This window comes from Kryptolebias marmoratus, linkage group LG1, assembly GCF_001649575.2.
Source record: "Kryptolebias marmoratus isolate JLee-2015 linkage group LG1, ASM164957v2, whole genome shotgun sequence".
In the NCBI taxonomy this organism is placed as follows: Eukaryota; Metazoa; Chordata; class Actinopteri; order Cyprinodontiformes; family Rivulidae; genus Kryptolebias; species Kryptolebias marmoratus.
In genome coordinates this window covers 29,352,709-29,379,991 of record NC_051430.1, presented here as the reverse complement: position 1 = coordinate 29,379,991, position 27,283 = coordinate 29,352,709, and the positions used below count along the sequence as shown (strand labels likewise).

Here is a 27,283-nt window from a genome sequence, read left to right as displayed (position 1 = left end):
TAATGGGCGTAACTAGTTAACAGCACATCGTTTATGTCAACTAGGTACCCTGTACAACAGTTGTTGACTAGTTTTATCCAGTGGTTCACTAGTGTGTTTAAAGGCCAACTAGTTGGGCCTTCTTGGCTACTAATGTGGATGTTTGTGTATTTATTCAATATCCTAAATATTAAGCATCGTTTTCACCCAAAGGTTAAAGACCACACTGCATTAGTTAGAGCAGAAGTCATACTAGTCACCCATTTTACCACAATAGTAGCCCAAGTCCCAACTAGTTGGCTTTTAAACACATTGAGCTTAAATGTGTTTGGGCTACTAGTGCAGCAAAATGGCTGACTTGTATGACTTCTGCTCCAACTAGTTGGGCGAAAGTGCCACTAAAAGTAACTAGTGTTGAACTAGTGAGACCAAATGTACAATTAGTGCTGTGCAGTCAGGAACTAGTGGACAAAAATGAAGCTTGATTTCTAGGGTATCAAATAAATACTCAAATGGTTTGCCATACCTCCTATTTTCTCTTCTTTTGCCAGAAGGTTTCTGCATCATAAAAATGATCCTGCTGCCATCTGCTGGAGAGACTGTCTACTGTAGAATATATACAGTCTCTATATGCAGTCTATATACTGTAATATATACATTCTATATATAGTAATATATACAGTAATATATACAGTAATATATAGTCTATATACAGTCTATATATAGTAATATATACAGTCTATAGACAGTCTATATACAGTAATATATAGTCTATATATAGTCATATATACAGTAATATATAGTCTGTATACAGTCATATATACAGTCTGTATACAGTCATATATACAGTCTGTATATAGTAATATATACAGTCTATATATAGTATTATTCAGTGTATATACAGTCTATAGACCCTACAGTGTCCACTCATTCTGATTCTGCACATTTGTTGTGTTTGAAAAGTGAACTGCAGTCCGGAGGAAGTGATTCTTGTCACACATTCATCAAACTGTTTTAAGAATCACCTAAAGTATTCTGATTACTTTGTTCTCGTAATTTTTAGGATAAGGAAACTTCCCACATTTGAAAAACAAAAACAAAGCACAGAATGAGCAACACATATTGTTTAAAATCTGTCATTCAGATTATATAAAATAAGTAAAAAACATTTTTAGTTTCAGATTTAAAGTGTTGTGTGTTAAGTAAAAAATCAACTTTAGATACAAGACTTTTAAAACACAAGAATAAAACAATTCAATCCCAAAGAAGGAAAATGAGCCGACAGGTTCAGTCAGGTCACATCTGACACTTTATTGACATGAGTTCGAGAAGAGCAACATTCCTGACAGATTACATGTTTCTGTTCATGTCAGGTTTGACCTGTTATTGGAAACAAAAGAACCAACCGTCTTTATCCTTTAATTGAACACGTCCCACAGATCTGTGCGTCTGACGCTGCAGAGCAGTTCTGAATAAGAATCCGAAGAAGAATTAAAACACATTAAACAGAAGGTAAGAAGAAGAAGAGGAAGCAGGTCGGATCTGGAGCGCCGACTCAGTCGTCTCCTCCACAGATGGCCTTCAGACACTCCCCGTGGTCCCCGGACAGGTCCGACTGAGGGACAGAGGGACAGAGGGACAAAAAGGCTTCAAACTACAAGACAAGCTCACAAATACAACCAGTCAGGCTTCATTTCAGCTGATAATCATTGGATGCTGCATTTTCGACCTATTTTTAAATTTGTTTTTAAAGACTATATATTTATTTTTACATATTCTGATTTACGGTCACAACTCCATCATTTCTCACCAGGTTTTTAAATAATTTTTTATTTTTAATTTTGATGTTTCTATCCATCTGATGGATTTCTAGAAAATAAAGACCATTCCCTGAAGGCATGCGTACCACCCAGAGCTCAGAGTATGTGACAGGGATGACTCTCAGCTGCCACCACACCAGGTTTTATCTCAAGATCCGTAAAACTGACTGACTTTTAGCAATTTTAGCGTCTGTTCGGGTTAATTAGCTGTGTCGGCCATCTTGAATCACGCTGACTCCAGCAGTTAATCAGTTCCAGATGTACATTTGACCCCGGCCATCTTTACTTCTGAGAGATCCAGCTCTTTAGACTCAGTCCTCTTGAGCCCGTCTCCCCCGGACTCGACCCGGACCTGCTCGGCTTGACTCGGACCAGACTGCAGGTCTCTGATTGGCTGGGGACACACCTCCCCTGGATGAGTCACGACACCAACTTGCTTTTATCCTCTCAGTCTTCTCTGGCTCACTTTCAACCACAGACCGAGGACCAGGCGAACCGTGACCTCCATGCCCTTCGTTGTTGGGTGTCGCCAAAAAAAACCAACAGAGGAGTGCCGAGCAGCCTGCCGATGGTGATCCCCGCCCACATTTGTGGCGAGACGGGTCGCTCTACAATCATAAAAACATCTTTACTGACCCGTTCCCTGCTCACTTAACAGCTTCACTAAACAAAAGGAAGAGTAAGAAGTGAATGTTCTGAACAAGACTGGATTTAAAGTTGGTCAAAGTGAAATGAGTCAGAAAGTTTCAGCTCCTCCAGGAGAGGCTTCTGTCTTCATCAGCAGACGTTAACTGATGCTGAAAGTCGTTCAGGTTAGAGAAAGCTCAAAGCACCTGAGCGTTCTGCTCTCATTTACATAAAGGGCTCCTCGCACGGGGAGCGCGCTGATAAAATATTGAAGCTGTGAGGCCAGGAGGTCCGTTCTGACTGTCAGGGATCCGGTTTTACTGGAGTCCATTTATCCGACTCCATCAGCTAAATCTTCTCCAGCCTTCGCCTGCATTAATATTCAGCTTTCTGACGTCGTTTCTTGTTGCCTAAATGAATTTAGGAGACAAAAACTTAAAAATGATGCAAACATTCATGACGAAGAACAGCCTAATGAGACCATAAATGTTCGCTCTGCTGAAAATGTAGAAATATTTTAGGATGTATTTATTATAAAAAGGCTGAAGAGTGATGCTGTTTTTGTCTGAACATTTGGTTTTTCTAAGCAAAATATCTCCTAAACCAGAAGTTTGGATTTAATTGAACCTCTCAGACAGTAATTATTGGATGTGCATCTACAACCCTTTAACTTCTGGAGTCAAACCAATTCAAGATGGCCGCCACAGCCAGACTTTCATGCGGTAGTAGCTGAGAGTGATTCCAAATAAAACGCATCTCCAGGACAGCTTGGCCTTTATTTCTCTTGTTATCGAGCAGATTAATCATTTCCCCACAGTGACTCTATTTATCTTTGCAGAAAGATCTGCAAACTCTTGTTTTATTGAAACATTTTTGGTTTTTAAATAAATCAGGAGGGCTTCCCAACAACGGGTGAGGTGTCAGATTCAAAGCCTCAGAGGAGAACAGGTCGTATTCAGGCCTCTGATGATGCTCAACCTGAAGGAAAAACCCCGGCGCAGCTGCGGTGGACACCCAGTTATACAATAAACCTGAGATTAAACCAGAATAACTCGATGAAAGCTGCAGGAAGGCGTCAGCGTTCAGCCCGGGAGGTGAAGTCAAACTCACGTCGAGCGCGGAGAGCAGAGAACGGTTGTAGAGCTTCTTGAACTCGGCTCTGATGTCCAGCAGGTCGATCTCAGACCGGCTCACCATGATCCGGTCCAGCGTGGACTCATCGGTACCGCCCCCCTGCAGAAGGAGACGCAGATCAGCTCCGGCGCTCCCGCAGCCCGACTCTGAATCCTAACCGTCCGCCCCGTAATGACCCGCATTTATCCAACATGAAGGAAAACAAACTGATCTGCAAAACCCAAAACGAACCAGCTTATGAACAATAAATATCTTACCTGTTGCAGACGGCTCTCTGAACGGCCTCAGTTTGGAGTTTAATTGTCTGAACTGACGAGCTAACGGCTAATCAGGACCAATTTCAAACGGCTTCATCTTCACATCGCCTTCATCGTTATTTGGTTCGGTTAGTTAGCATTGACAGCAGCTGTAGCACTTCCTGTGGGGATATTCTTCAGTTTCTAACAGAATAACTGAGCAGAGCTGAACTGACTTCAGAGAAAAGCTTCATAAAAAAGCGTCTGAATGAACCTCAACAAACATTTATTTGGAGAATGAAGCCATAGTCCCTGTTGAATTAGCCGTTAGCTCGTCAATCCCGACAGAATAAAACTCCCTCTCCAAACGGAGGTCTTTCAAAGCGTCATTCATCTACAATAGGTAAGATATTAGCTGCTCCTGGTCACTCACTTTTAAAAGATCTGAACTATCCCTTTAAGAGAAAGCAAACAAAAACCTGTGACTAAAATTCATTTCTTTTCTCAGATGCAGCTCCTTTAAAGCTTCTACAGTCGTAAATTGTAAAAATATGTAGTTTTTACAACTATATTTAAATTAATATTAATTCATTCTCTGTATAATAAATAAGAAGCGATTCGCAGCTGAAAGAGAAGCAGGTTCACCTTCATGCTTTCGTGCAGACGTTCTGCAAAGTACACGGGTACGCTCTTCACACATTTCACTGGAAGAAGAAGAAGAAGAAGCAGCGTTTTAATAAAATAATGTAAACGACACGTCAGAAAGCAGCCGGAACAGAATCAGGTCAGCTCACCGACAGCCACCAGCAGCTCCTCCAGGTCTCCGGTCATCTCTCCTTCGATGCTCTGCTGCAGCGTTTTCCCGCTGATGTTTTTATACTCGACGAGCGCTGCACAAAGACGGCCTCGGTTAGCTTTCTGAGGTAACCCCGCCCCCCCCGCCACCCGCCCGAGGTCTGAACGAACACACACAGACGTACTCTGTCTGAGCTGAGAGATGCTTCTCCGGCAGAGGATGTCGATGAACTTGGACTCGTCGGTTCCCCACCTCGTCTTCTCCCCGGCGCTGTACAGAGTCTGAAAACAGGAAGTCTGAGATCTGAGCCGCAGGAACAGAGACGCTTTAAGTTTGTTTGGTTTCGGGCTTCACCTCAGCATCCTGTTTGGCCTTTTCTCCATCCACTGTGGTGCTTTCATCCCTGTTCCCCTGGAAACAAGAAGAACGCCAGATTTTATTCTCACTGACACACAGAGAGATGAAATCTGCTGAAATCTGCTAAAGAAGCGGAACAGAAGATAAAAACTCAAAATAAGCAAAACAGTAACTAAAAGCTCAAGTTAGAATAAGTTAGGTTCGAAGCTAAAATCAGTAAAATGGCAGCTAAAGGAGCGTAAGAACGGAGCCGGTACGCTGAAGCAGCTTTTAAAGAGATGCTTGTAAATAAAGTTAAAATATTCAAAAGTATAAAAGTTACAAAAAAGACTAAAAGCCACAGAACTCTGATTCAGATCGAGCCGAATGTTTTGATACATGAAGGGTTAGAAAAATTACAAATTAAACAGAAGTAATTTGATTCTAAAATAAAACAATAAGGTGCAGAAGACACTACAAACAGAGGGAACGATGACTCAGCGTTAAAACAGTGATGACTCAGCGTTAACTCAGCATTAACTCAGTGATGACTCAGCATTAAAACAGTGATGACTCAGCATTAAAACAGTGATGACTCAGCGTTAACTCAGTGATGACTCAGCATTAACTCAGTGATGACTCAGCATTAAAACGGTGATGACTCAGCGTTAACTCAGTGATGACTCAGCGTTAACTCAGTGATGACTCAGCATTAACTCAGTGATGACTCAGCATTAACTCAGTGATGACTCAGCATTAAAACAGTGATTGATAATGAAAACAGTGAACTTGTGGTTTTTTGTTACAATTATCTGCCTTTAAAGTTTATATTCTGTTAATTCACAGTTTGTAAAATGTGATAATGATCTAATGATCCTTTCACAGTAAAGTTCTACATAAAATAAATATTCAGATGGTGAAGTTACAGATATATATTTATTTTGACCTCGGCCAGGAGGATCAGCGCTTTGGCGAAATCTCCAGAAAGTTCACTGTCCAGCTCCGAAACCAAGTCCTTCTCTGTCTCTGTGGAAAAACAAACAAACAAACAAACAGAGCAGTCATGTGATGTCACAGCTCGCTCTGGGAGTCTCAGCTGGATATCTGTGAAGCTGCAGACATTTAGTTTGTCGTTAGCGAGCGGTGAACCATCTTAACTGCAGGTTAGTTTAACGCCTCTAACCAGTTAAACCGGCTCCAGTTGGGTGCCTGTTAGCAAAATATTTCATGGATTTTAACGAAACTCGTCTTCAACCATTGGAGCCAAACAAACGACGATAACTGGACTTCACAGACGCTGAGCTAAAACCTGGTGTGGTCGTAGCTGAGAGTCGTCTCTGAGCACTAACACACACAAACCTGTTATTTATTCATGTGTTCATTTCAGAAAACCTCCCTGCTTTACATTAAAAAACACCTATTTGTTTTAAATTTGTTTTAAATGCAGATAAATGGAAGTTTAGATCATTACTACGGCTGAAGGTCTGAAAACTGAAAAAGGATTTTTTTTGTCTTTTACTTCCCACATCTAACAGCTGGTAAGGAAGCAGAGATTAAGACTGGGATTTTATTTCAGGATTATTTCATGTTTATCTTTTCAGGCTAGAAAGGTTGATGCTACTTTCATGTCTGTAACGGACTATGGTGATAATTTATAAATGCGTGCTTCTTTTAAATGTCTTTATTCGCTGGACGCCTTTTATCATGGAACTGGTTTAAAAGGTTTTACACATCATTGCACATCATTGGATGGACATCCTTGGCATATTTTTATTTATGAGGCCAAATTAGGACTTCTTCCTTCATATTTGTTGGCCTTTCTCTTTATAAAGTCCACCGGTGGATAATCTCTTCGTTGTAAGAAATTTTTTTTACTTTTAGTGCCTGAAGTCCGAACTGAACTCGGAAAGAAATCTTCTCAGTTTTCTGCTGCGGCTGCAGAAACACGTGAACCTGAAGGAGCTGCTGTCATTAAATGCTTTTAAGGCTGTTCTTACTGACTTTGAGAGGGAATCATCTGTCTGCAGATGTTTTTGGTTTTTGTTGGGAATGTTTTGTAACCTCTGAGAGCTGCTGCCAGGATTCTCTTGTAAAAAGAGGTTTTTTCCTGGTGAAATAAAGGTAAAGAGAAATTTGACGGCTCTCTGACCTCGGCGAAAGGCCTCCTGCAGAGCTTTGATTTGCTGGTTGGATCTGGAGACAAAGATTTCGATCAGAATGCTGTCTTTTGTGCCGATTCCCTGCAAGAAAAAACACATTTTAAGTTTTCAGCTCGGATTGTTGAATGTCAGAAATCTCATGTTTGTATTATTATTATTATTATTACGACAGTTCTGCTTCCTCTATGCATTCAAACTACCTAATATATATTATTAATAACAGTGACATGTATTTATGAGAGGTATATCAGGAGGAACCGGACTTTCATGGCCCGCTCCACTTCGTGGCAGTCGTAGATGGCGGGTGGTGTGATGAGCGCCACCAGCAGGTCCTCCATGTCCCCGTCCGTGTCCCCCTTCAGGTCCTTCTCCAGCGTCTGCAGGTGTGAAGAGAGCAGAAGAACAACCACACCCAGGTGAGCACACAGCCTGCAGCTCCACCCTCAGGTGCATCCGGCCAGAAATAATCACTCATCAGGTTCTTATTATTAGATTTAGCTTCTCAAACCTTCATCACTAACAGGAATCATTTAGTGAGGGTTAATCTCGTCGTATAAAGCAGGTCTGTCTGACATCGCTGCAGTTATATTTGCATTTTCAATCATGTGGTTGAGCTGCTTTGTTTATTCAATCCTGGCAGCAGAAACACCCAATTTAAACACAATATTTGTGACGTTCTATAAGCTAACACCCCGTTTACAAACATTAAACCCTTCAAACTAACACCAGAAAACAACCAAACCACCAGACATCATTAATATCTCACTCTGCCGTAGGCTTTCTGATAAGCTTCCCCGATGAGCTGCCTCTGAGCGTTGCTTCTTTGTGTCAGGACGTCAATCAGGACCTTCTCATTTGTTCCTAAAAAAATCAAATAAAAAGCCAAATTAGCCACTCTAACTTACCTCAAAGTTGTTATTTACAGCAGTAAATGCTGTTTTAGATTAAATACAGTGAGAATGTAATTCATTTTGGTTAGAAATTGACCAAATCTGAGCAAATCCTGCAACGTTCAGTGCTGGTTGTCAGTTATAGAGCCGCCATATTGGATCTCAAACTTAGCTTTTATATGTTTTATTACTATTTTAGTTACTTCTTATTTTTTTAATCAAAATATACCAAGGCTGTCTCATCAAAATCCCAAATCCTAAATTATAAAAACGAAAAAAAATTTAAAACAGATTAAATAGAAGCGTCTAGTACTTTTAGCTTCCAGCTGGGCTGCTTAGCTAGCTTTTATGTGACATTAATTAACAATAAAAGTGCAGTTTAATGAAACAAGAACTCATATTTGCATCTGAGGTGACACATTTGAACAAATAAGGCAACATATATGTATTTATTTATATCACAACATCATCTTAATGATCTTTTTTGGACATTCTGTTAGCTAGCGTCATTGTTTTGTGACGTTTATCAACTAATTTATTTCCTGCAGTTTAAATCACACATAGATATTAAAGGTTTTTCCTTAAATTTACTATTTTAATTCAGAATTTAGTCCTCCATCTGTGATGCTGTGGTCTTTAATTAGCATTAGCACTGCTTAATATTATAATATCTTCCATAATATGACAGTATTTTAGTTAGAAATATAAGGTCACATTTAATATTTTAGCATCCTTATGTTATTAGTAAAATAAAGAAATTAGCATTTTCTGGGATATAGGTAGAAGTTCATGAAATGTGCTTCCAGGTGATAAAACTGAAGTTTGTACCAAATCCTTCAACAGCCTTCTTGATGGCCGCAGCGTCCTCCTCAGCATTAAAGTTTTCAGAAGGCTTGATGGTTCCTCTGTTTCCTCCCTGAAGAGCAGGAAATTCAGATGGAAATCATCATCATCATCATCAGTATATTTAATAAGAAAACACCACCGATGTCTGCCGTTTTCAGAACAAGACCTACTTCTGCAGAAAAAGACGAGGGAGAATCCACGAGGCCCTCCAAGTCATCCTGTAAATGGATTTAAAACTGTTTAACATCATCGTTTAACCCTTCATCTTCCATCAGCAGCTCCTGTTTCAGCATCATTTAGATTTTATACTTTATATATCCCTCCTCTTCTCGAGTCCAAACCATCTCAGCCTTTTTAACACCATAAAAAGGAAACTGTGTTACCCATAAAGACGTCATGGTGAAGATAGTTTCCCTGTAAAACAATCAAACATTCGTGATATTACTCAAACATGAACAATTTATAAATGTCTGACACTTTACAGCTTTTATATTTAGCACAAAACTGGAAATTTTACTTATTTTAACAATAAATCTTACAATAATTCTGTTTAAGAATGCTAGAAAATGGCATTTCTGGTAGTTTACATGAAGTTCTTTACAGATTTAAGCTCAGTAAAAATCAATAAATTATTTAACAGCACTTCAGTGTTTTATTTGTACAAAACTACAGGAAGTCTACCACCTTAAAAAAAACCCCGAATCACTAGATTACGTTCCAGTTAAAGCACACGGACACTGAAATGTGTTTTGGGTCGAGCTGCTGAAGAGAAACGCTTTAAAAGTCAAAAACATTTGTAGTTTTTGTTCAAATCGAAACGAAACAGGAAGTCAGATCTCGGTAGAAAACTGTTTTATAAGTAAAATTCTGTAAAAAGTGTAAAGATATTCAGATAATTCAGTGAAAAGCAACAGAAAGAAAAGCTCACCTTGGTCCTCGGAGTGGAACGATTTCTGCCACACCTTCAGGTTTAACAGGAAACTGGAAACCTTTGTGAAAGGACAGGTGGTCACACCTGCTCTGCTCAGGTGATGCCTTCAGGGACAACTCGTTCACTGCAGCGAGCAGCCAACACAAGCCTTTCTGCTCAAGAGAATATATATGTTTTTTTACTGCCGTACAGAATGAAGCACGAAGAAAAAGGAGCTAAAAGAACAAAAACAGGTCATGTATTCAATATTAAATTTGTTTTTATTACTAAAAAAGGCACCAAATACAGGCATCATACTAATAATATTGTTTTCTTTCTCCAAAAATCAGTAGCACCAAAAAATATAAAGTCATTTCCCACATTTCTCCATTCTCTTGCTGTTTGATAGGCACACAGTTGAAAAACAACAGGATGGATGAGTAAAAACATAAATACAAGACTCAGTGCTCTTTAACCAGTGTCACACACTTGAAAAATAAAATTACAGTAACTTTAACACGGCGGGTACATCAGTAGCTGAGAGTAAGATAAATAAACCTCAGAGATGATTATGTGTCTTTGGGTAGAACAAAGGCAGGCAGACACACGTCTCTTAGAAAATACGTCATTTTTACATTTTTGTTTGAATTAAACAGTGTAAGGCTGAAGCAGTCGTGATCGATGCAGTCGGTGCCCACTCCTTCTTTACAATCACATGGAAAAACTAAACCAACGAGCTTCGGATGATTTGTTTAATTTAACGAGGATAAACGCTGCGTGGCACTTAATGCTGTCAAACGGCGTCAGGAGAAGAAACTCTCTGCTCAGGGTGGCAGTAAGGCTCCAACGCATCGTCTGTTGAAAGGAGGGGTCAGATAATAATGGCACTTGAAGGCATCATTCGGGGTTCGGGGTTCGGGCGTTCAGCGGTGCGTCGTTTGTGCTTTCCAGCTTTCAGAAGCAGGCAGGTTCGACTCCAAGTTCTTTAATCCTGGGGTTGACTCCTTGGGTCACCATGGCAACCGCAGGAAAAAAAACAAGTCTAAACTTTTTATTAGGAGTCCAAATGAAAGAAATTAAGAGATTCACATTCCTCCTGAAACGAGTCAAAATGTTGATTTGGAAAAACAATCAGTTCCCAGCAAAAATAAGAATAAACTGGTTTTAAATTTAATCATTTTTTATCATAAAAATCACCTAAATGCAACAAAAAATTATGACCACTGGTCTGAATCTGTCAGTTTAATCTTTAAATAACACTTTGATTCATGAACTTCTTAATTTCTGGACAGATGTTTTACATCTGGATCCTTTTTATGGAATAATCTCTGTCAGGATTATTCAGTTATCATCACAGGAAGGATCTCTCAGAACGAATGTCTGGATTTGAGCCGTGAAATCAGGAAACGGACGTTTTAAACTCAACCTGCTGCACCTGAAGGTGCAGGTCTTTATTTTGTGAATCTGAAGAAAACCTCCAGGAAATCCTCTCCTGAGGTCTGGTTTCATGAAGGTTGTTTGACGTCAGGGAGCCTGTTGCCATGGTGACAAACCAAGGGTTTCCCCTGAACTCAGAGTTTTCGTCAAACCTGCTCTCTGGATCACGACCGAACGCAGAAAACTCACACAGCAGCAGCACCCAAAGTGGCGAAGTGACGTGATGCAGGAGGTGAAACCCGTCCGTGTCTGAGCCGCATGTCGCCGCGTCAGCGCCGAAACGAGCGTCAAGTAAAAGCTTAAAGAAGTTTGGAAGATCGGAGGCGGATGTTTGCAGTTTGTGGATTCCTGAGGTAGCCCGGTTGCCTGCTCGTCACACTCTTCCCTTTTTCCAAAGTGGTATAAAAATACATTAACAAACATCTCGTTCCTTTAAGTACAAACGTTTCTTTTAGAAAACTGATTTGGGGTTTAGCGTCTTTCAGACCTCGGTGCCGTCGCTGAGGTTGTTGTGGAGCTTCACCTCCAGGTTCACCTGCTTCACTTTGCCGTTGGGCTCCTGGTTCCGGTTGATGTTGACGTTCCGCACCGTGCAGTGCTTGCTGCTGAAGTTCTTCTCCACGCACTTGTCCAGGCACACCTCCACCTTGGTGTTCAGCGGGTACTCCTCGTAGATCTTCGGCGAGTTCTTCTTCTTCGAGGCTGACAGCCTGCAGCGGCGGAACAGGAAGCAGGACGCCAGCAGGACCAGGACCAGCAGGGTGACGGCGGCCACGCCCCCGCCCACCGAGCTGCCCACGTGGGCGTTGAAGGTGGGGGAGGGGCCGACCTCCAGGCGGAGCGACTTCATGTTGGTGCCGTTCTTCACCTGGTCGCCCTCGTTGTCGTAGACGAGCGACTCGTCGAGCGTCAGCCGCCCGCTGTGGTCCACCAGGTCGCGTTTGGAGCGGCTCAGCTGATACGTCGCTGAGCGCTGGATTCTGGGGCCGGAGCGCGACTCCGGGCTGATCACGTAGATCACCTGCAGGTACCACTGATGCCCCGCCTCCACCTGTCAACCACAGAGATGAGGACGGTGTGAAACTGAAACTACAAAGACCGAAAAAGACGCTAAAGATCAGATCTCTGACGAAGACTCCTCCCACCTTGTAGAGGGCGTCCACCTTCATCGTGAAGCCGTCGACTCCCGGCATGGCCGCCATGGACTGCAGCTCCGGAACGTCGGAGGCAAAGTCGGCCTCGAAGGGAACGTCGTGGAAAAGCCTGTCGCAAACGTCTGGCTGTTTCCGATCCTGAAACACGAAAACAGCAAACCAGCTGAGCTCGGCTGCAAACATTTAACTTGTTTTCGTAGCAAAGTGCAGGACAAATAAAACCAACAAGGGTCCTGTTTTATTTACGCAGAACAGGAAGTACGAGGGCGCCGCAGAGGCACAGAAGGAACCGGATACTTTAGACCACCTGACCCAGAAAGGGTTTTATCAGGTAAAAGCTGAAGTTAAAGTTAGTAAAGTAGCTGATCGATTTTTATTTCTCGTTTAGTTTATCGTAAATATGACAATATGTCTCCAGGAGTTGGACATGTGCAGAGGAGGGACAGAAGGATGTTAGAGAAAAAGAGGAGATGAAGGTAGTTGGACAGAGGACAGAGTTCGATGGAGGAGGACGACTCGCTGTGGAGACCCCTGAAGAGGGAACAGATGAAAGATCTTTAAATCGTTAAATTGTTTCCACGTCTTTTCTGCAGAAGATTAAAATATGACTTTTTTTATTGAAAGAAAACCAAACTGCTTCCATTAGAGGGGAGACGGAATGAATTACGTCTCCTTTAGGAGAAGTTTGATCCAAAGAAGTGACAGAAATGAAAACGTGTCCGAAGCTGCAGCAGCTTCTCTCCGGTGAAGCTTTAATCCGAAGCGACGTCGGGATCCTGAGCAGCTCCTCCGGAAAGTCAGACTCGATTTCTGTCAAGGCTGCAGCTTCACAACCATCAGGCATGGAATCAAACACACCGACTCTTTAATTTATAACGTCCTCTGCAGGCTGAACAGACAGACAAGGCTTTTATTAAAGAGCAGGTTCTGTGTTCGTTCCTCTAACCTCAGTCTTTACTCTGCTGCGGTTGAAGAGTTGCGTTGTTTAAATCATTTAAACGTTACGTTCTGTGGACAATAAAACGCAGCAATGAAGACAAGCCGAGCTCATCTCTACGTTAAAACGCTGCCAAGAATTATTAAAAAGCAAAAAAAAGTGAACTTTGTTAATAATTAAAGGTGTAGCCATGATTTTGTTCCCAATAAAATATTTTTAGTTCCTGTACTGTGGAGGAAAAGGAGCCATTCATCACTTCAACAGGCTTTTGTTTCTGTCTTCTTCTCTTTTCTTGTTAATTTATTTCTGCTTTTTTTTTTAGTCTTTTCGACCAACTGAACACAATTTGGATGCGTTTCACATGGCGGAGCCTGCAGCGTTTTATTAGGAAACATCTGCAGAGAGCGATGAATTTATTAACATCTACAACCGTTTCCCATTAAAGCTTTTCTAACACCTCTTTAAGGGGCGCTTTAGAAAGTGTCAAACAAACAAAAATCAACAACTGTGTCCAGAAATGACAGCAAAGAGGAACTGATCAGTTAGTGTGGAAGATTAATGTTAAAACTCATCATCACGGCTGCGGCGGAGCGATTTAATTCAACTTCTCAGTCTTTGTTTGCTTAAACTCAACCCTGTTCTAAAATAAATCTGTTTATTTTCTGTAAAGCAGGAGGTAGCAGACTCTTTCTGGAGTTTTAGCATTTTCAGTAGAAATAAATGTGTTCAAACAGCACACAGGTGTGTTTGTGTTTACCAGCAGCAGGAAGCGATGTTTGAGGTGCTTGTTGGGTTGGATGCAGCCGTACTGCGGCCCTTCGTTGTACAGAGTCCCCGTGGGGTCGAAGAACGGGACGTAGCCGTCCCTGCCGGTGCACAGGTACACCTTCTCCAGCTGCAGCCTGTAGGCAGCGTTCAGGTTCTGCTCCGGGTTCCACAGAACTCTGCCGTACAGAGTCTGACCTGCAGGGGGCGGCAAAGGGCACGGTCAAGAATATGACGGATGAAAAACGACACTTAAAAAACATTCATCGTTTAGAAAAAGACAACAGGGTTCTGACGACACAGCGACTTTATCCACCTGCTATTACGCACATGAACACTTTAATTAATTTCTTCGTCTTGTTTCATTGTTCACTTATTCATTTGTATTTGTTTTATTTGCACCATTACACCAGAATGATTTCCTAGCCTGCAACTCATTTACTGGCAATGGCAATAAAGTGATTCTGGTTCTGACAACAAAACGAAGTCTAAACAGGCAGCAGAGACAAGATAAAGCAAACAAAAAAATCAAATATGCATCAAATATAGTTAATTTTTAAATCCTAGTACTAATCAACGATCAGCAGCAGAGAGCGAGCTGTCATCTTTACCACGTTAGTCGTGATTCTGTTGAGGTTTTGTTTTGAGCAGATTGTTGATTTTCAGTGTTTTCATCTGTATATTTCTGTTCATCTGTGGTCTTGTTCCATGCTCTCCCTCAGTGTTTCAGCTTTCCTGTCACATCTGTAATCAGAACAGATGTTCTCACTCACTAATCTCCCCCCCCACCCAGAACCTCTTACGTAATGTCCCAGTCCAGTCTTGTTTTTTTTGTATCCTCTGGTTTTGCTTCTGTTTTGCATGTTTTTTGAGCTGTAACTGCACAAGTTAAGGCTCGGGCCAAAACCGGAGCCGCCTCATCATCAGTTGCTCAGGTATCCAGAGCAGCTAATCGTCGTCCATTTTAGCAACTGAACTCAACTTCTAGCCTCCAAATATGTCGCCTCTGCTTCCCGCTCAACGCTGCTAACTTCATCCTTCGGCACCAGAAGTGACCTAAAGGCTACGCTGTGTCCTCGCGCTCCGGTCCTACCCATTGAGAAAGCTCCCTTGTAGTCCATCTCAGCCATGGAGACGTCAGCGGCGGCCGGGTCCAGCAGAAAGACCTTCTCGTTGTTGCACAGCTGGAACTCCGTGTTCAGGGAGTACACGACGGGAACGGGTCTGTTGGTCTGCTGGAAAGCGATCGGCACCAGGAACCTGTGGAAGAACAGATCAGGACTCAACTGGACTGGGGTTTTTTGTCTCTGAGTCTTATAATTCTCTGCAGCTGTGACCCGAACCTCTCCGGAGCGTGAGCCGTGCAGGACAGAGGTTTGTCCCCGGGGTCGATCCAGGGCTGGGTGGGCTGCACGGTGCAGGGGATCAGAAAGATTGTGTACTCCCCCGAGTAGTCCTTCCTGTTGCAGAGCACGTATTTAACAGCAAAGACAAAGAGGTAAGCAGCTGAAATTCACTAAATTATAAATAAATTGAGATGTTCAAGCATTCTACCTCCTAATGTGGATAAAAACAGGTTTAAAATCATACATTTGTCTGACAGAGTGAACCTTTTTCCACGAAAAACTCTCCTGTTTGAATGTGACGTCCTATAAAGACCGAAACGTGGCATTCAGGAAGGTTTCAGAGTGCCTCTCCTGACCTGCTGTAGGAGCTGGTGGCCCTCCACAGCTGATACGGCGAGTCGAAGCTCTGAGCGCTCCACAGCAGCTGCATGTCGAACTCTACGCCTCCCAGGTGGTCCGGCGCCATCAAACGGGACTTGTGACCCGGCAGGGTGTGGTGCTCGAGGACGAACTGACCTGCAGGTGAAAACGGGGCGAAACGTGCTTCAACGCGCTGCGATCTGTTAGAGCAATAAACGAACACAGACATTAATTTAACTCCGCTTCTTTTACTGACCTCTGAACTTAGCGTGAGTTTTAAACTCGATCACCAGCCGTCCGTCCTCTCGGATGAAAATCCTGATGATCTGCAGCCTGGCTGAGAGGACGCTGTCCGTCTGGATTCCTGCAGAGATCAGGAACGCCAGAAGAAGAGATCATCAGTCAGGAAAAAAGGATAAAAAGCAACAATTAATGAAACGCAGCAGGTGGGAGGTTCTGCAAGGCAAGAGTAAATGACTAAAAACTAAAACCCAAACAGATTAAACAGGGAAGTCGACTACGATTGGATGAATCTTTGCTTAATTTTTACCCAGTTAAGGAAGCATAAATTCAAATAAACCGAGTCAAATCATTAGGGATGAAGTCTTCAAATATATCTTCTGCAGTTTCCTGCAAAGGATCAATAAAGCATCTAGGTTAAGGTTTCTGTATTTGTTTTTGCAGTCTAACTGCTCCTTCGCAGACTTTGAGCTGTTTTAGCTGTTCATATACCCAAAGGTTCGGCTCATTCAGGACACGGCTGCTGTGACTTTTAGTCTTTCTTTACAGATTTTAACCCCACAGAAGCAAACTCAGATCTCTTCAGTTCCTTCAGAAACACGGTTCTCTTTGAAATCTGCTTCTGCGATTCCAGTTTTTTTGTGCGTTTGGTCCTGACCTGTCCTCCAGAGCACCGTGTCGTAGAAGAAGGAGAACTCCATCTCTGTGTGATGCTCCAGAGACGCCCAGCCTCTCGGAGCCGTCACGTAGATGTAGGACACGTAGAGAGGGACCTGCACCGTCAGGAAGGACTGAGCCGAGTCCCGGACCTAAAGACAACAACGTGCTTTAATTCTTATTGTCCTAAATCCGTATAAAGGACGGCTGATTGACACACCTGAAAGTCTGCCGTGACGGAGCCCCCGCACACGTCGATGAGCTCGGTCATGTCGTAGTAGGCGTCAAACGTCCAGATGCAGCTTTTGAGGTTCAGGTGTTTGTAGAACTGGATGCTTTTAGCCTCGCGGACGTTGGGGTTGAACTGGTATGGGCGGTCATAACCCGGCCCCAGAGAGATGCTGTCGTAGGAGACGTCGTCCAGGAAGCCGGAGTCTGTGGAGGAATGGGTCACAGCTGGAAACTTTAGACTCGGTAGCCTTAAAAACAAGGTGGCTCATCAGTTTTAATAAACTGAACTTGCACTGTCCTCTGCGTCCCTCTCTGCTGTGCTTCTGTTTTATTCTGCCTAACGACAACAGGAACTACAGACTGCTTCACGTTCTAATGTTAGTCGAGCATTCTTTTCGTGAGCACTAAATTAGGTGCAGAAGGCTCCATTTCATCTCCTGTTTTAAATGTCAGCAGGTTTGGGTGAACGAACTGACCGGAGAGGCCCTGCAGCTCTTTGATGGTGACCAGGTTGGAGCAGACGTGCTGCTGCCTGTAGATGGACTCGGACAGCAGGAAGTGCAGGTTGTGCAGCGGCATGGTGGACACCAGGGGGAGCATGCCGTCCTGATGAGGAATCTGCACGGAGATGTGGATGCTGTGCACACAGCAGAACGGATATTAACAACAACAAAAGCTTAAATTTACGACCATCTGCAACCACCCACCGGTTGGGGTGCTCTTTGTGCTTCACGTCCAGGTATCTCAGAGTGGCGATGAAGGACTGGGCCTGGAAGCCTCTGGCGGTTCCCGTGGTGACAGGCGTGTGGCAGATGGAGCCCTCGGTGCCGATGATCACAATGTTGCTCCTCAGCGGCGTCCCGAGGTGACCGGATTTATCCCGAGCCTGAGCCACGCAGCGGACGTGGAAACGACGGCTGAAATAAATGCTGTCCAGCACCTGAGGACGCCGAAGGACAGGGACACGGAGGACATGACTTAGCTTTCCCATTTTCAGCTGTCCGTTTTCTTGCACTTTCTGCCCATGTTCAACGTGACTCCCACCCCCAGTCGTGGAACTAGGCGTATGAAAAAAGCGAATATCATCTGAAATTTGCGACCTACGGAAGAATCAGCAGATCACAGACATTAAAGTCTGAGCAGAAATCAAGTTTTTTGATATTTACAAAGCAAAGCCAGAAAGCCTTTGAAAGCATGGATGCCTGGTTGAACTCGGTTTGCAGAATAAACGAGAAAATCATCATCTGCCGTCAGAAAACTGACAGGAAATCAAAACCCGAAGCATGAATTCCTTCATTCAACAACCCTGAATGCACGTGTGGAGTCGGTGCACGGACAAGGTGTTTGGCTCCATGACCTTAAAATCAATGGGGATCATCCTTGACCCGTGAGGTGTCTGGTTGTGCAGTTTGACGTTCCTTCGTTACACGGCCATGAGCGTAACAAAACATGGTCTCCAAAAGATATTAGCGTTGTAAATGTAAAGGTTTGGATTAAATCTTATTGTTAATCAAATAATTATTAATAATAATAATGTTTTAAATGTTAGGGTCACCATCATAACAGCACACCATGACAACAGACTCTGTGAGACACACAGAGTAAAAATGAAGCCTCAGACAAACTGCTGCTGACTGCCTGAACTGGACCATCTCACCATATGGTTGACGCTGGTGTACGGCGTGGTGTCTGTCACCGTCTCAAAAGGGGACCGGGCGCCATTGGAGTCGGTGGGCGCCGCCACCTCCCAGGAGAAGTGAACCTGGGTTTGGTTGATCCCGGCCTCCTCACAGTGCTCCTTCATCACAGAGTACTTGGGGTAGTGGGGGTCGCAGGGGGTGATGCACACCAGAGGGTAGCCTGGGGGAGGAGTTTTCTTACTGCCCTCTTTGGTCACTTCCTGGGCGTGGTCGTAGTCAGACAGCGAGACAACCTGAAGAGGCAGAGGGTTTGGTGACGTCAGAAAAATCCATCAAAATGCTGAAAACATTCAAGTCTACTTACGATTGGTGGGGCGGGGAGGATGAGACTGCCTGCAGCCTCCTGGTCCAAAATGGTCACTGTTGCCGTGGTGATCTGCCCAAGCACCGCCTCCACAGGGTCGTCCGGACCGAGAACCAGGGAGAGGGATTCATGCCACTCCCTGTCCTCATTAGATAAAATCTCCACTTTGAACAGGATGTGGTCCATTCCTTTGAAATATAAAAAAAATAAGAATATTCACTCGCTGCCAAGCTTCCGTACGGCTCTCCTGAGTCGGAAAAATGTAGATTTTTCCGGGGTTTGTCACATGGAGGCTGTTTTGCACTGACCGGGGGTGAACTTGAGGACTCGGCTGTTGGGGTTGTAGTCGACCCCAGACTGGGCCGATCCATCCCGGGTGCTGCAGCGGATCTTCGACGTTCGGTCCAGGTCTCCCCGGCGGATCACCTTGATGTTGAGCGCCTCCACGCCGTCTGGGCCGGGCGGCTCTCTGACCTGATAGGACGCCTGCTCAAACTCTATTGTAGGAGCTGGAGCAACAAAAGGTTAGAGGTCACCACAGTGTTACTGACTGGAATAACAAGCAGCTGTAGATATCTTACATGCAACCAACTGAACACAGATTGTCACCATCTGTCTTCCTCTGCCTCAGTTAATCACCTCAAGGTTTGGTTCTCAAACCTCTTAAATATACCATCTACATATTTCCCCTCGGTCGGATCATTCATTGTCAGAGTTGATGCTTCCATTTCTGTGCTGACGAAACACAACTGTAGCTCAGCATCAAACCTTCCACTTAGCTCCCCCCACAAAGGAATGAAATCAAGACTTGGAGGTTGTTAAATTTACTCAAGCTCAACGGAAACAAAACATATTGATGGCTGCCCCATCTCAAGATCTTTGCAACCTGGATGCCACACTTTCACTCGTCACCAAAGCAGTTGTTTTTTTTGTTACAGGACTCCAGCCATTTCTAACCGACGGTGTAGTTCAGACTTTGACCCATGCCTTTGTTACAACCAGGCAGATTACTGCAACATGAATCCAAGCCTTAACAACATATCACTCACAAAACTCTGCCTGTCGAATCCTGTAACACCTAAAGACCCTTCTTCTCACCTACAAATCCCTCCTGTCAGATCAGAGATTTGTCCACTTTCTGTCCCTCGTATCAACCTCCACAGCTTTGAGGACAGACCCTTTAAGACTATCCTTTGATAAAGCTTTCACCTCTCCACTTCACTCTTAATTATTACCTTTTCTAAAGTATCCTTGGGTTGTTATTATTGAAACTAATACAACAACCATGCAATCAACCATCTGCCCTCCTGCTTTGTCATACATTGGCTGCATGTGAGCCACGAGGTGAAAGAGGGCTTTCTTACCGTCTTCATCGTTGGTGATGGTGATGGTGACGATGTCACTGACTCCAACCATGGCGCCGCTCCAGTGGTCACCGAGCGGCGTACCAAGATGCACCTGGAATTCCTCCTCAGGCTCAAACACAGAGTCGTCGTTGACGTGAACGGTGCAGTTTTTCACCTGGAGAATAAACAAATGATCAGATGGATCAAGTCGAAGATCCAGACATAAACGTTTAACTTCATCAAGCTTCGAGTCAGCATTTTACCTTCTCTCCTTTCAGGAAAGTGATGCGTGACTCATCGGTGTTCCTCCTCTCTTCGAAGTCGTCCATCACCATGGCAGACATGGTTCGAGTGAAGCACCGCACCGAGGACTTGAAGGAGAGGTCACCGGTCCTGATGATGGGGATGTGGAGGACGCTGTCTCTCTCCTTCACGCTGTAGGAACTCTTCTCAAACTGCATGGTTGGAACTGAGGAAGACAGATGAAGATGGCTGTCAGAGAGATGATTCTATATGGGTACGTTCTGTTATACGTGTCACTAGAACCTGGACTGTTACTGTCCGATTCATGAAAAATATTAGCTTCATCCAAACCATCAAGATGTTTGCTAGGTCCCATCGAAGAGGCGTTTCCTGTAATTTACATCCACATGATTCTGACAGCTCTTCGCTCTCAGACTGCAGGTTTATTTGGGGTTCCTAGAGGTTCTAAAAGTAGAACAGGAGGCCGAGCTTTCAGTTCTCAGGCTCCTCTCTTGTGGAACCAACTTCCAGTTTTTATCTGACTTTCCTTTTTGATAAATCCTATAGTTGGCGCCGGAAACCCAAGCCAACCCTAACCCTTAGTTCTGCTGCTATAAGGAGGACAAACTGACCACATTTCCTCGCTCCACTCTCCATGTTTGTATTTGTAACTTGAAGGTACACCTGGACCAGTCCTTCTGTCCGTCTGTGTCTCCTTCCTGTCCTTTCAGACCCCAGCTGGTCGAGGAAGATGGCAGCTTGTCCTGGTTCTGATGGAGGTTTCTTTCCGTTAAAAGGAACTTTTTATTCCACTGCTGCTCAGAACGAGGGACTGCGACGAAGTGAGGGTTCAACACGACCTCCAGGCTTCACTGGATAACATTTATTAACTGTTTTTTCTGATGTGTGCGAGTTAATTGTATTATAGCAGGAATTAACCTGTAATTGGATTTGAATCTTGATCTGTATTAGATTTATGATTTGGATTTCTTTTTCTTCTGTTTAGTGCCCTGAGATGCTTTTTGCCGTGAGCAGAACTGAATGTAGTTTTGGGTACGTACTGTCCTGGAAGGTGTCGGTGATGACCACGTTGGCTTCGTAGGGTTCCTGGAGGACGGCGCCCTGCGGGGAACTGAGGAAGATGACGAACGACTCGGATCCTTCGATGGTCGGGTTCTGCAAGTCGTCTACGATGGTCAAACTGCACGTCTGGAAAACAGAGTAGTGATTTGTTTTAGATGGTTCAACACACCTGATCAAAGCAAAGCATCAGTTTGAAGCAGGTGTGTTGAAGCAGAGAAACATCTGAAAGACGCTGAGCGGTCAGCCCAGTTGAGAGACATGAAAAAGAATCTGTGTCGGTACCTCCTCCGTTCTTCCAGGTTTGAACTCCACCTTCTTGGAGCTGGGGATGTAGTCGACCCCTGGGCTGGCTGAGGGGGGGTCTGAAGGTCTGGTGGCGCACCACACAGAGGTCACCGAGGAGAGGTCGCTGCCGTGACGCAAAATTGGGATTTCGATTGTGCCTGGAGAGTGGAGATAAAACAACCAGAATCATACAGCTGGCTTCTAACAGCAGTGAATGTCTGTGCTGAAGAAAAACATCTTGAAAATGTTTATAATATACAAGAAAAAGGATTCTATAGCCCCTCTTACCAGCGTCTTCGCTGAAAGTAAAGGTGGCGTTCCCGAGCGTAACGGTGGACGCGTCGTTGGGTCCGTCGATGACCACCTTGGCCACCGTCACGTCTCCTGTGCGGGCGTTATCGGAGGCGTCGGACAGCACCAGCTCGAACTCCTCGGACAGCTCGTACTCGCTGTCGTCGATGAGCTTAACGTCGCAGGTGGACATGCTGACGCCGGGGCCGAAGACGACGCGGTTGTCGGCGGTCGTGCCGCGGCTCTTGTAGTCGGAGCCGGACTCCAGGGCGTGGAGGCTGCTGCCCCGAGCCGTCCTGGCCACGGTGTGGCAGAGAGCGGACACGGTGCTGGACGTGTCGCCTGGACGCAAACGAGACGACAGGTGGAGGGTTTTCATCGAGTCCACGTTCATCAGGCGCCACAAAAACTGAAAACAGGAGGCTTCTTTCTTTTCGCTCAATAATTCATTTTAAACATTCACAAAACTCCTTTTTCGCTTTTATTTTTTTGACACTAATTTTGACCCAAATTGATCAAACTTTATTCACACCTGAGATCCTGTTTGTTAAAGTTAAAGTCAGAAACATTTGTACATGTTGGTAAACTTGATTTATAACAAAATATTAGGATTCAGTATTATTAGGAATATACTGAAGGATATTTATAAAACATAATAAACGTGATAAAAGTCTTTAAGCCTCTTATTATCTGAGAGAACTTCAGTAAGATAATAAGAAATAAAACAAAAACAGTAAAATTAGGACTGAAGTGCAAATGTTGCTTCATCTTATTCAAATTAGTTAAGAAAAAAACTTTACTTTTGTCTCTAAAAACCGTTTAGTGGAGGAAAGAGAAATGAAACTCACTGAGCAAAGAGAGTTATTCCTACAACTAAAAGAGAGATTTTATTGTTTTATTATTATTCATTTTCTGACAGTAAACTTCCTGCAGAAGTGATTTTATTATAATAAACTCTTATTAAAATTATAAATAAATACTTTTTATACTTTAGGGCTGGGTGACATTTGGAGGTAAAAGTATTTGTATATGTAAGGTTAATTATCTGCAGTTATAAAGTTTTATCAAAATATTCTTCCTGACAGAAAATATTTCCTGGATTTTATTTTATTTTTTAGAAAATTTGAAGAAAAATTAGGATGTTCTGTCAAAAAAAACTTCTTTGAAATATAAGACATATTTCCTGTGAACTGAAACTTATAATAAAACATTTGTTCTTTTAAAGTATGCTAAATTTAGCTTTACGTTTTGCTTTTCTAAGCTTTTATGTTCTGGAACCTAAAACAAAAACAAACCAGGCAAAGAAAAGTGTTTTTTAGATGTCCAGGAGGTTTAATTTTCTTTTTTTGTCATCTTATGTTTAATCAGTAAATTGCATTAATTAATTTTAAATGAGTTTTGTTTTCATTTAAGGACATCACTTCTGGCCCTTGAGCCAGTTGTTGAAACACTGATGGCCAAAAACCTTAAACTGAAGGCTGGACGGAGTAAATGAACCAAAAGTGAAAAAAAAATGTGAAAAATGTTGGAGCGATTTTGAAACATTTAAAATAAAAATAAAAATCTGCTTTCTTATTTTTCCATTTTTCCTCGGCCACGCCGTACCTTTCCTCTCGATGGGGGCGTGGAAGAAGTCGGCGCTCTCGTTCACGTGGTACGTTTTCTTGTCAAACTGCAGCATCGGCTCGTCCTCCGTGTCGTTGATGTTGACAACGGCGCGCGTGTTGGCGCCCAGCAGCGCGTACACGGGCATGCTCAGCTCCACGTGGAAGCTCTCCGTCCCCTCGAACACCTTGTCGTCGTTTATGACGACGGTGCACACCTTGGTGTCCTCGCGCTCGTCAAACTGCACCTGGAGGACACGGCGGGGTCAGAAAGTGTTCAGGAAAATGGCTGAGTGAGTTCCGTCGTTTAAACTACCTGTCCGGCATATTCCACGTAGTCCTGCTGGCCGGGGCGAGACCCGGTGCTGCTGGTGGATTTGGCTCCGCCCTGTTCGGTGCGGCAGAGCACGACGGCGTACTGATTCAGGTTCCCGGTTCGTTTCACCGTCACGGCCACTGTGCCGGCCTTCTCGCTCACGTTGTAGCTGAGGGGTCATTAGAGGAGGTTGTTGGACTTTTTTCTAAAGAAATAAAAGAAATCGGTAAAAACCTGTGAAGGCTTCGGACCTCTGGTGCTCGAAGCTGATGAGGGACCACTGGATGTGGAAGACGTTGTCGCTGACCACGTTCGGTTTGCTGTCTTTGACCAGGAACTTGAAGGTATCCATGGTCTCCTGCACGCTCTCCTGATGCAGAACGTAACGGATCAGACCCAGGTTGATGTCAGCTGCAGAGAAAGAAAACTAGATTACTCATCTATTGATTTATTTATGCTTTATATTAATTTTTCACGCCCTTAAAGCCTAAAACTAACAGGAAACATTGATGTCAGGTGAATCTGGGGCAGGGGAACCACAAGGAAACACAGGAGGAAGGTTAGTCAGAAGGATTTATCTGGGTTCTGTGTGAGCAGAACGATGGACGGGTTCTGAGAAAACGCCTTGAAGGTAGAACCCTGACTGATCAGGACGACGACACCATATTTAACCAAAGCTGTGTTCTGTAAGCTCGACATGTTAACAGTCTTTGGATGAGGAATACTTCAGCTGGTCCCAGAGTAAGTTTGAAGCCCCGCCCCCTCCACGTAAACGAACAGGACGTTGGTCTCGTTAAAACAAAAGGTTTTGTTGATTCAAGCAGCTGCTGTTTGTTCAAATAATCATTTTTCTAACATGTTTGTCCCCAATTAGTCATTTCATGATTGCGTACGGGGGAGTAGGCGGGACTTAAAGCTCCACATCGCTACTGCACAGACTCTGGTTCCATAAAACGGCTCCTGGTGGATTCAGCTCCAAACAACAAGAGAAGGTCTGCTGGTTTATGGCTACAGGAAGGCGTTTAGCTCAAACCCCTGCTGGTGGTGGTCGGATCGAGGGCGGATCAGGCCGACATGAACGAACAGATCTGGAGCTCGTTTGGAACCGCATCAAGACCACCTCCTCCAAAGGAACTCCGCCCCCCCTTCGGTTCACACCGGTTTGTTTCCCCAAGGGGAAAACAAACCAGAGCTCAGTTTAAACCGGACTAAACACTTCAGGCGTGAGAAGGAACGGGGCCACCTACAGGTGCAGTTCCTCTGGGGTTGGGATCCGGCATCATTTCATGGAAACTATGGTTAGTTTTATGGTTTCTGTGTCACACAGGAAAGAAACAACCTGTCAGCAGCTCACTGCTTGTTTCAGACACACGGACTGAAAAGCGACTGGCAGAGAACAATCATGCTTTTAGAAAATTGACCCAGATTTTTTTTTTGCCTGCCGTGTCGTTCCGGCTTCACTCCGAGGAGAAAAACAATCCCAGATAACAAAAATCGTTGTGAAGATCGTATCTCTGGAATAATGATTTTATAATTTGCAGCTTCTGGACATTTTTCTATTACTTAAGAGTCAAAATGAGAATGAAAGTCATCAATGACTCATATTTTCTGCTCACTTCTTCCCCACAGAACATGCAGGGTGGAATAAAAGGTAAAAAGCAAAAAATAATATCCTACTTCTGCTGGGAAAATGACCTCCAGGGAGATAAAACACAGAAAAATGATGCACTAACATGTAAATGTCACATTTAAAATGTTTTCAGCCTGAGTGAGCGTAAATGTTGGCTTACAGGAGTCTCAGAGACCCCATCCACTTTATTTATTTACATTTCTTCTCTCCCAGGCTGCCTTTATTTACTTTATATTAGGGAAATTACGTTTCAGTGCTCCAAACTAAACATTCGACACATTAAAATGACTGTTTGGAGTTCCTCTCTGCAGCCTGAAGGATCAACATTTTCCAAAAGCAAGCTGACACGATTCCTGGCTGCAGCCTGAAGGTAAACATAATATAACACGCTGGTAATGAGAACCCTGCTGATTGAAAGTGCAAATTGAGTCGGTAAACAAGGGAAAATGGTGAAAAGGCATCTGGAGAAGCTTTTAGTGATGAAGAGTCGGACTGGAACAGGTTGGGATCATCGCGCAGAAACCCAGATTTAAATGTTTACGCTGATAAATTACGTATTTGTTTACAATTTGACTGAAAGTGAGTCTAATTTAGCTCAGGAAGAGAGGTGAACAGCAGAGGGCAGCGATGCGACACGAAGCTTTCTAAACTTTCTAAAACCCGACGTGTCAGAACAATCTGCTGCATCTGTGGCTTATTTACGTCACACTCTCATCTTCATCACCAGAGACGAACCTCCCCGTCCGGTTTCTGCTTGCAGGCCCAAAAAGGCCAATAATATGCGTGTGGTTAATAATAAATCTAAGGCATTAATTAAAGCACTGAAAACCCCTTTAATAATTAAAGCCTTAGCACTCCTTAAAGAAATGCATATCACCCACAGCCTTTCACGGCCGAGCTTCACCCTCTGCCGTCCATCCAGGCAGAGAAATGAAAACAGGAGGCAGATTTACACAGGAGGAGTGAAAAGGAGGAGCACCTTGTGTGAAGGTGCTGATGGAGCTGCCGGGCTTCAGCTTGCTCTCCAGGAAGCCGTGCTTCGGCTCGGCGGTGATTTCATACACCAGCTGCCCGTTGTCCGTGTCCGGGTCCATCGTCAGCAGCTCCTTCTTGCTGATTAAGTTAGTGGCCTGGGAAACAAAAGCAAACAAAAATATGTCTGAACAAGGGGTCGACGGGTCGAGGAAGATAAACCTGCTGAGTCGCTGCTTGCTTTGGTGACACTACAGAACCATAAGTGGTTCAGAAGAATTTTGATTTATTTTCAGGGTTTTGTGTTCCAGATCCAGCTGGTTGCAGAAAACTAGAGCTCCCACTGAGGACCCCGAGGTCCGGACCTCAGTATTTTTCTGCTGTGTTTATTATAAAAACATGAATCAAAACAAGGCTTTTGAACGGCGTGGTTCTCTGCGTAGCTCCACCAGTTTACTGTAGGAGGTGCTGCAACTGTGTGCAGCTGCAGCCAAACTCAATGTCTACGAAGAAGAGCGCAGCTTTGCTACCTTACTGCTAAAATAAAGAGCAGAAGAAGAAGAGCGCCACTTACGGTGAAACACAACCGAGGTAACTCACTGAAAATATTCTCCTTCAATTCCACGAAGCTGAAGTTGGTTTCCGATTC

The 27,283-nt window shown here is 43.9% G+C and overlaps 2 protein-coding genes across 3 annotated transcripts in view; both read right to left on the bottom strand.

Moving 5' to 3' along the window:
* Nucleotides 1-1,265: 1,265 nt before the first annotated feature.
* On the bottom strand, nucleotides 1,266-9,841 carry anxa3a (annexin A3a). Its single transcript, XM_017430806.3, has 14 exons — nucleotides 9,752-9,841; nucleotides 9,207-9,237; nucleotides 8,994-9,041; nucleotides 8,806-8,893; nucleotides 7,854-7,948; nucleotides 7,351-7,464; nucleotides 7,078-7,168; nucleotides 5,875-5,954; nucleotides 4,947-5,003; nucleotides 4,777-4,873; nucleotides 4,591-4,686; nucleotides 4,442-4,500; nucleotides 3,537-3,659; nucleotides 1,266-1,594 (listed from the first exon to the last, which is right to left on the bottom strand). The coding sequence occupies exons 2-14, from the start codon at nucleotides 9,219-9,221 to the stop codon at nucleotides 1,535-1,537; spliced, it is 1,023 nt and encodes a 340-aa protein (XP_017286295.1). The 5' UTR covers nucleotides 9,222-9,237; nucleotides 9,752-9,841; the 3' UTR covers nucleotides 1,266-1,534.
* Nucleotides 9,842-9,991: 150 nt separating this feature from the next.
* fras1 (Fraser extracellular matrix complex subunit 1) overlaps nucleotides 9,992-27,283 on the bottom strand; it is a 207,701-nt gene continuing 190,409 nt past the window's right edge. For both annotated transcript variants that reach the window (XM_037976630.1, XM_037976661.1), the window contains 23 exons: nucleotides 26,642-26,792; nucleotides 24,284-24,443; nucleotides 24,033-24,201; nucleotides 23,718-23,964; nucleotides 22,110-22,454; nucleotides 21,819-21,979; nucleotides 21,515-21,662; nucleotides 20,474-20,679; nucleotides 20,229-20,385; nucleotides 19,173-19,373; nucleotides 18,865-19,052; nucleotides 18,518-18,793; nucleotides 17,568-17,800; nucleotides 17,337-17,497; nucleotides 16,850-17,064; nucleotides 16,631-16,781; nucleotides 15,989-16,096; nucleotides 15,729-15,888; nucleotides 15,370-15,486; nucleotides 15,120-15,286; nucleotides 14,019-14,224; nucleotides 12,316-12,462; nucleotides 9,992-12,221 (listed from right to left, as the gene is read on the bottom strand). In XM_037976630.1, coding sequence (XP_037832558.1) covers nucleotides 11,652-12,221; nucleotides 12,316-12,462; nucleotides 14,019-14,224; nucleotides 15,120-15,286; nucleotides 15,370-15,486; nucleotides 15,729-15,888; nucleotides 15,989-16,096; nucleotides 16,631-16,781; nucleotides 16,850-17,064; nucleotides 17,337-17,497; nucleotides 17,568-17,800; nucleotides 18,518-18,793; nucleotides 18,865-19,052; nucleotides 19,173-19,373; nucleotides 20,229-20,385; nucleotides 20,474-20,679; nucleotides 21,515-21,662; nucleotides 21,819-21,979; nucleotides 22,110-22,454; nucleotides 23,718-23,964; nucleotides 24,033-24,201; nucleotides 24,284-24,443; nucleotides 26,642-26,792 — 4,644 coding nt within the window. In that variant the 3' untranslated portion in view covers nucleotides 9,992-11,651. The remainder of the gene's footprint in view (nucleotides 12,222-12,315; nucleotides 12,463-14,018; nucleotides 14,225-15,119; nucleotides 15,287-15,369; nucleotides 15,487-15,728; nucleotides 15,889-15,988; nucleotides 16,097-16,630; nucleotides 16,782-16,849; nucleotides 17,065-17,336; nucleotides 17,498-17,567; nucleotides 17,801-18,517; nucleotides 18,794-18,864; nucleotides 19,053-19,172; nucleotides 19,374-20,228; nucleotides 20,386-20,473; nucleotides 20,680-21,514; nucleotides 21,663-21,818; nucleotides 21,980-22,109; nucleotides 22,455-23,717; nucleotides 23,965-24,032; nucleotides 24,202-24,283; nucleotides 24,444-26,641; nucleotides 26,793-27,283) is intronic.

What these genes read in the sequence shown, in the direction of transcription:
- anxa3a (XM_017430806.3), bottom strand. An exon ending in GAAGGCTGTTGAAGGATTTG is followed by an intron (nt 7,949 to 8,805) that starts GTACAAACTTCA and finishes TGATTTTTTTAG; the next exon opens with GAACAAATGAGAAGGTCCTG. An exon ending in CATCTCTCAGCTCAGACAGA is followed by an intron (nt 4,687 to 4,776) that starts GTACGTCTGTGT and finishes GTCTTTGTGCAG; the next exon opens with CGCTCGTCGAGTATAAAAAC.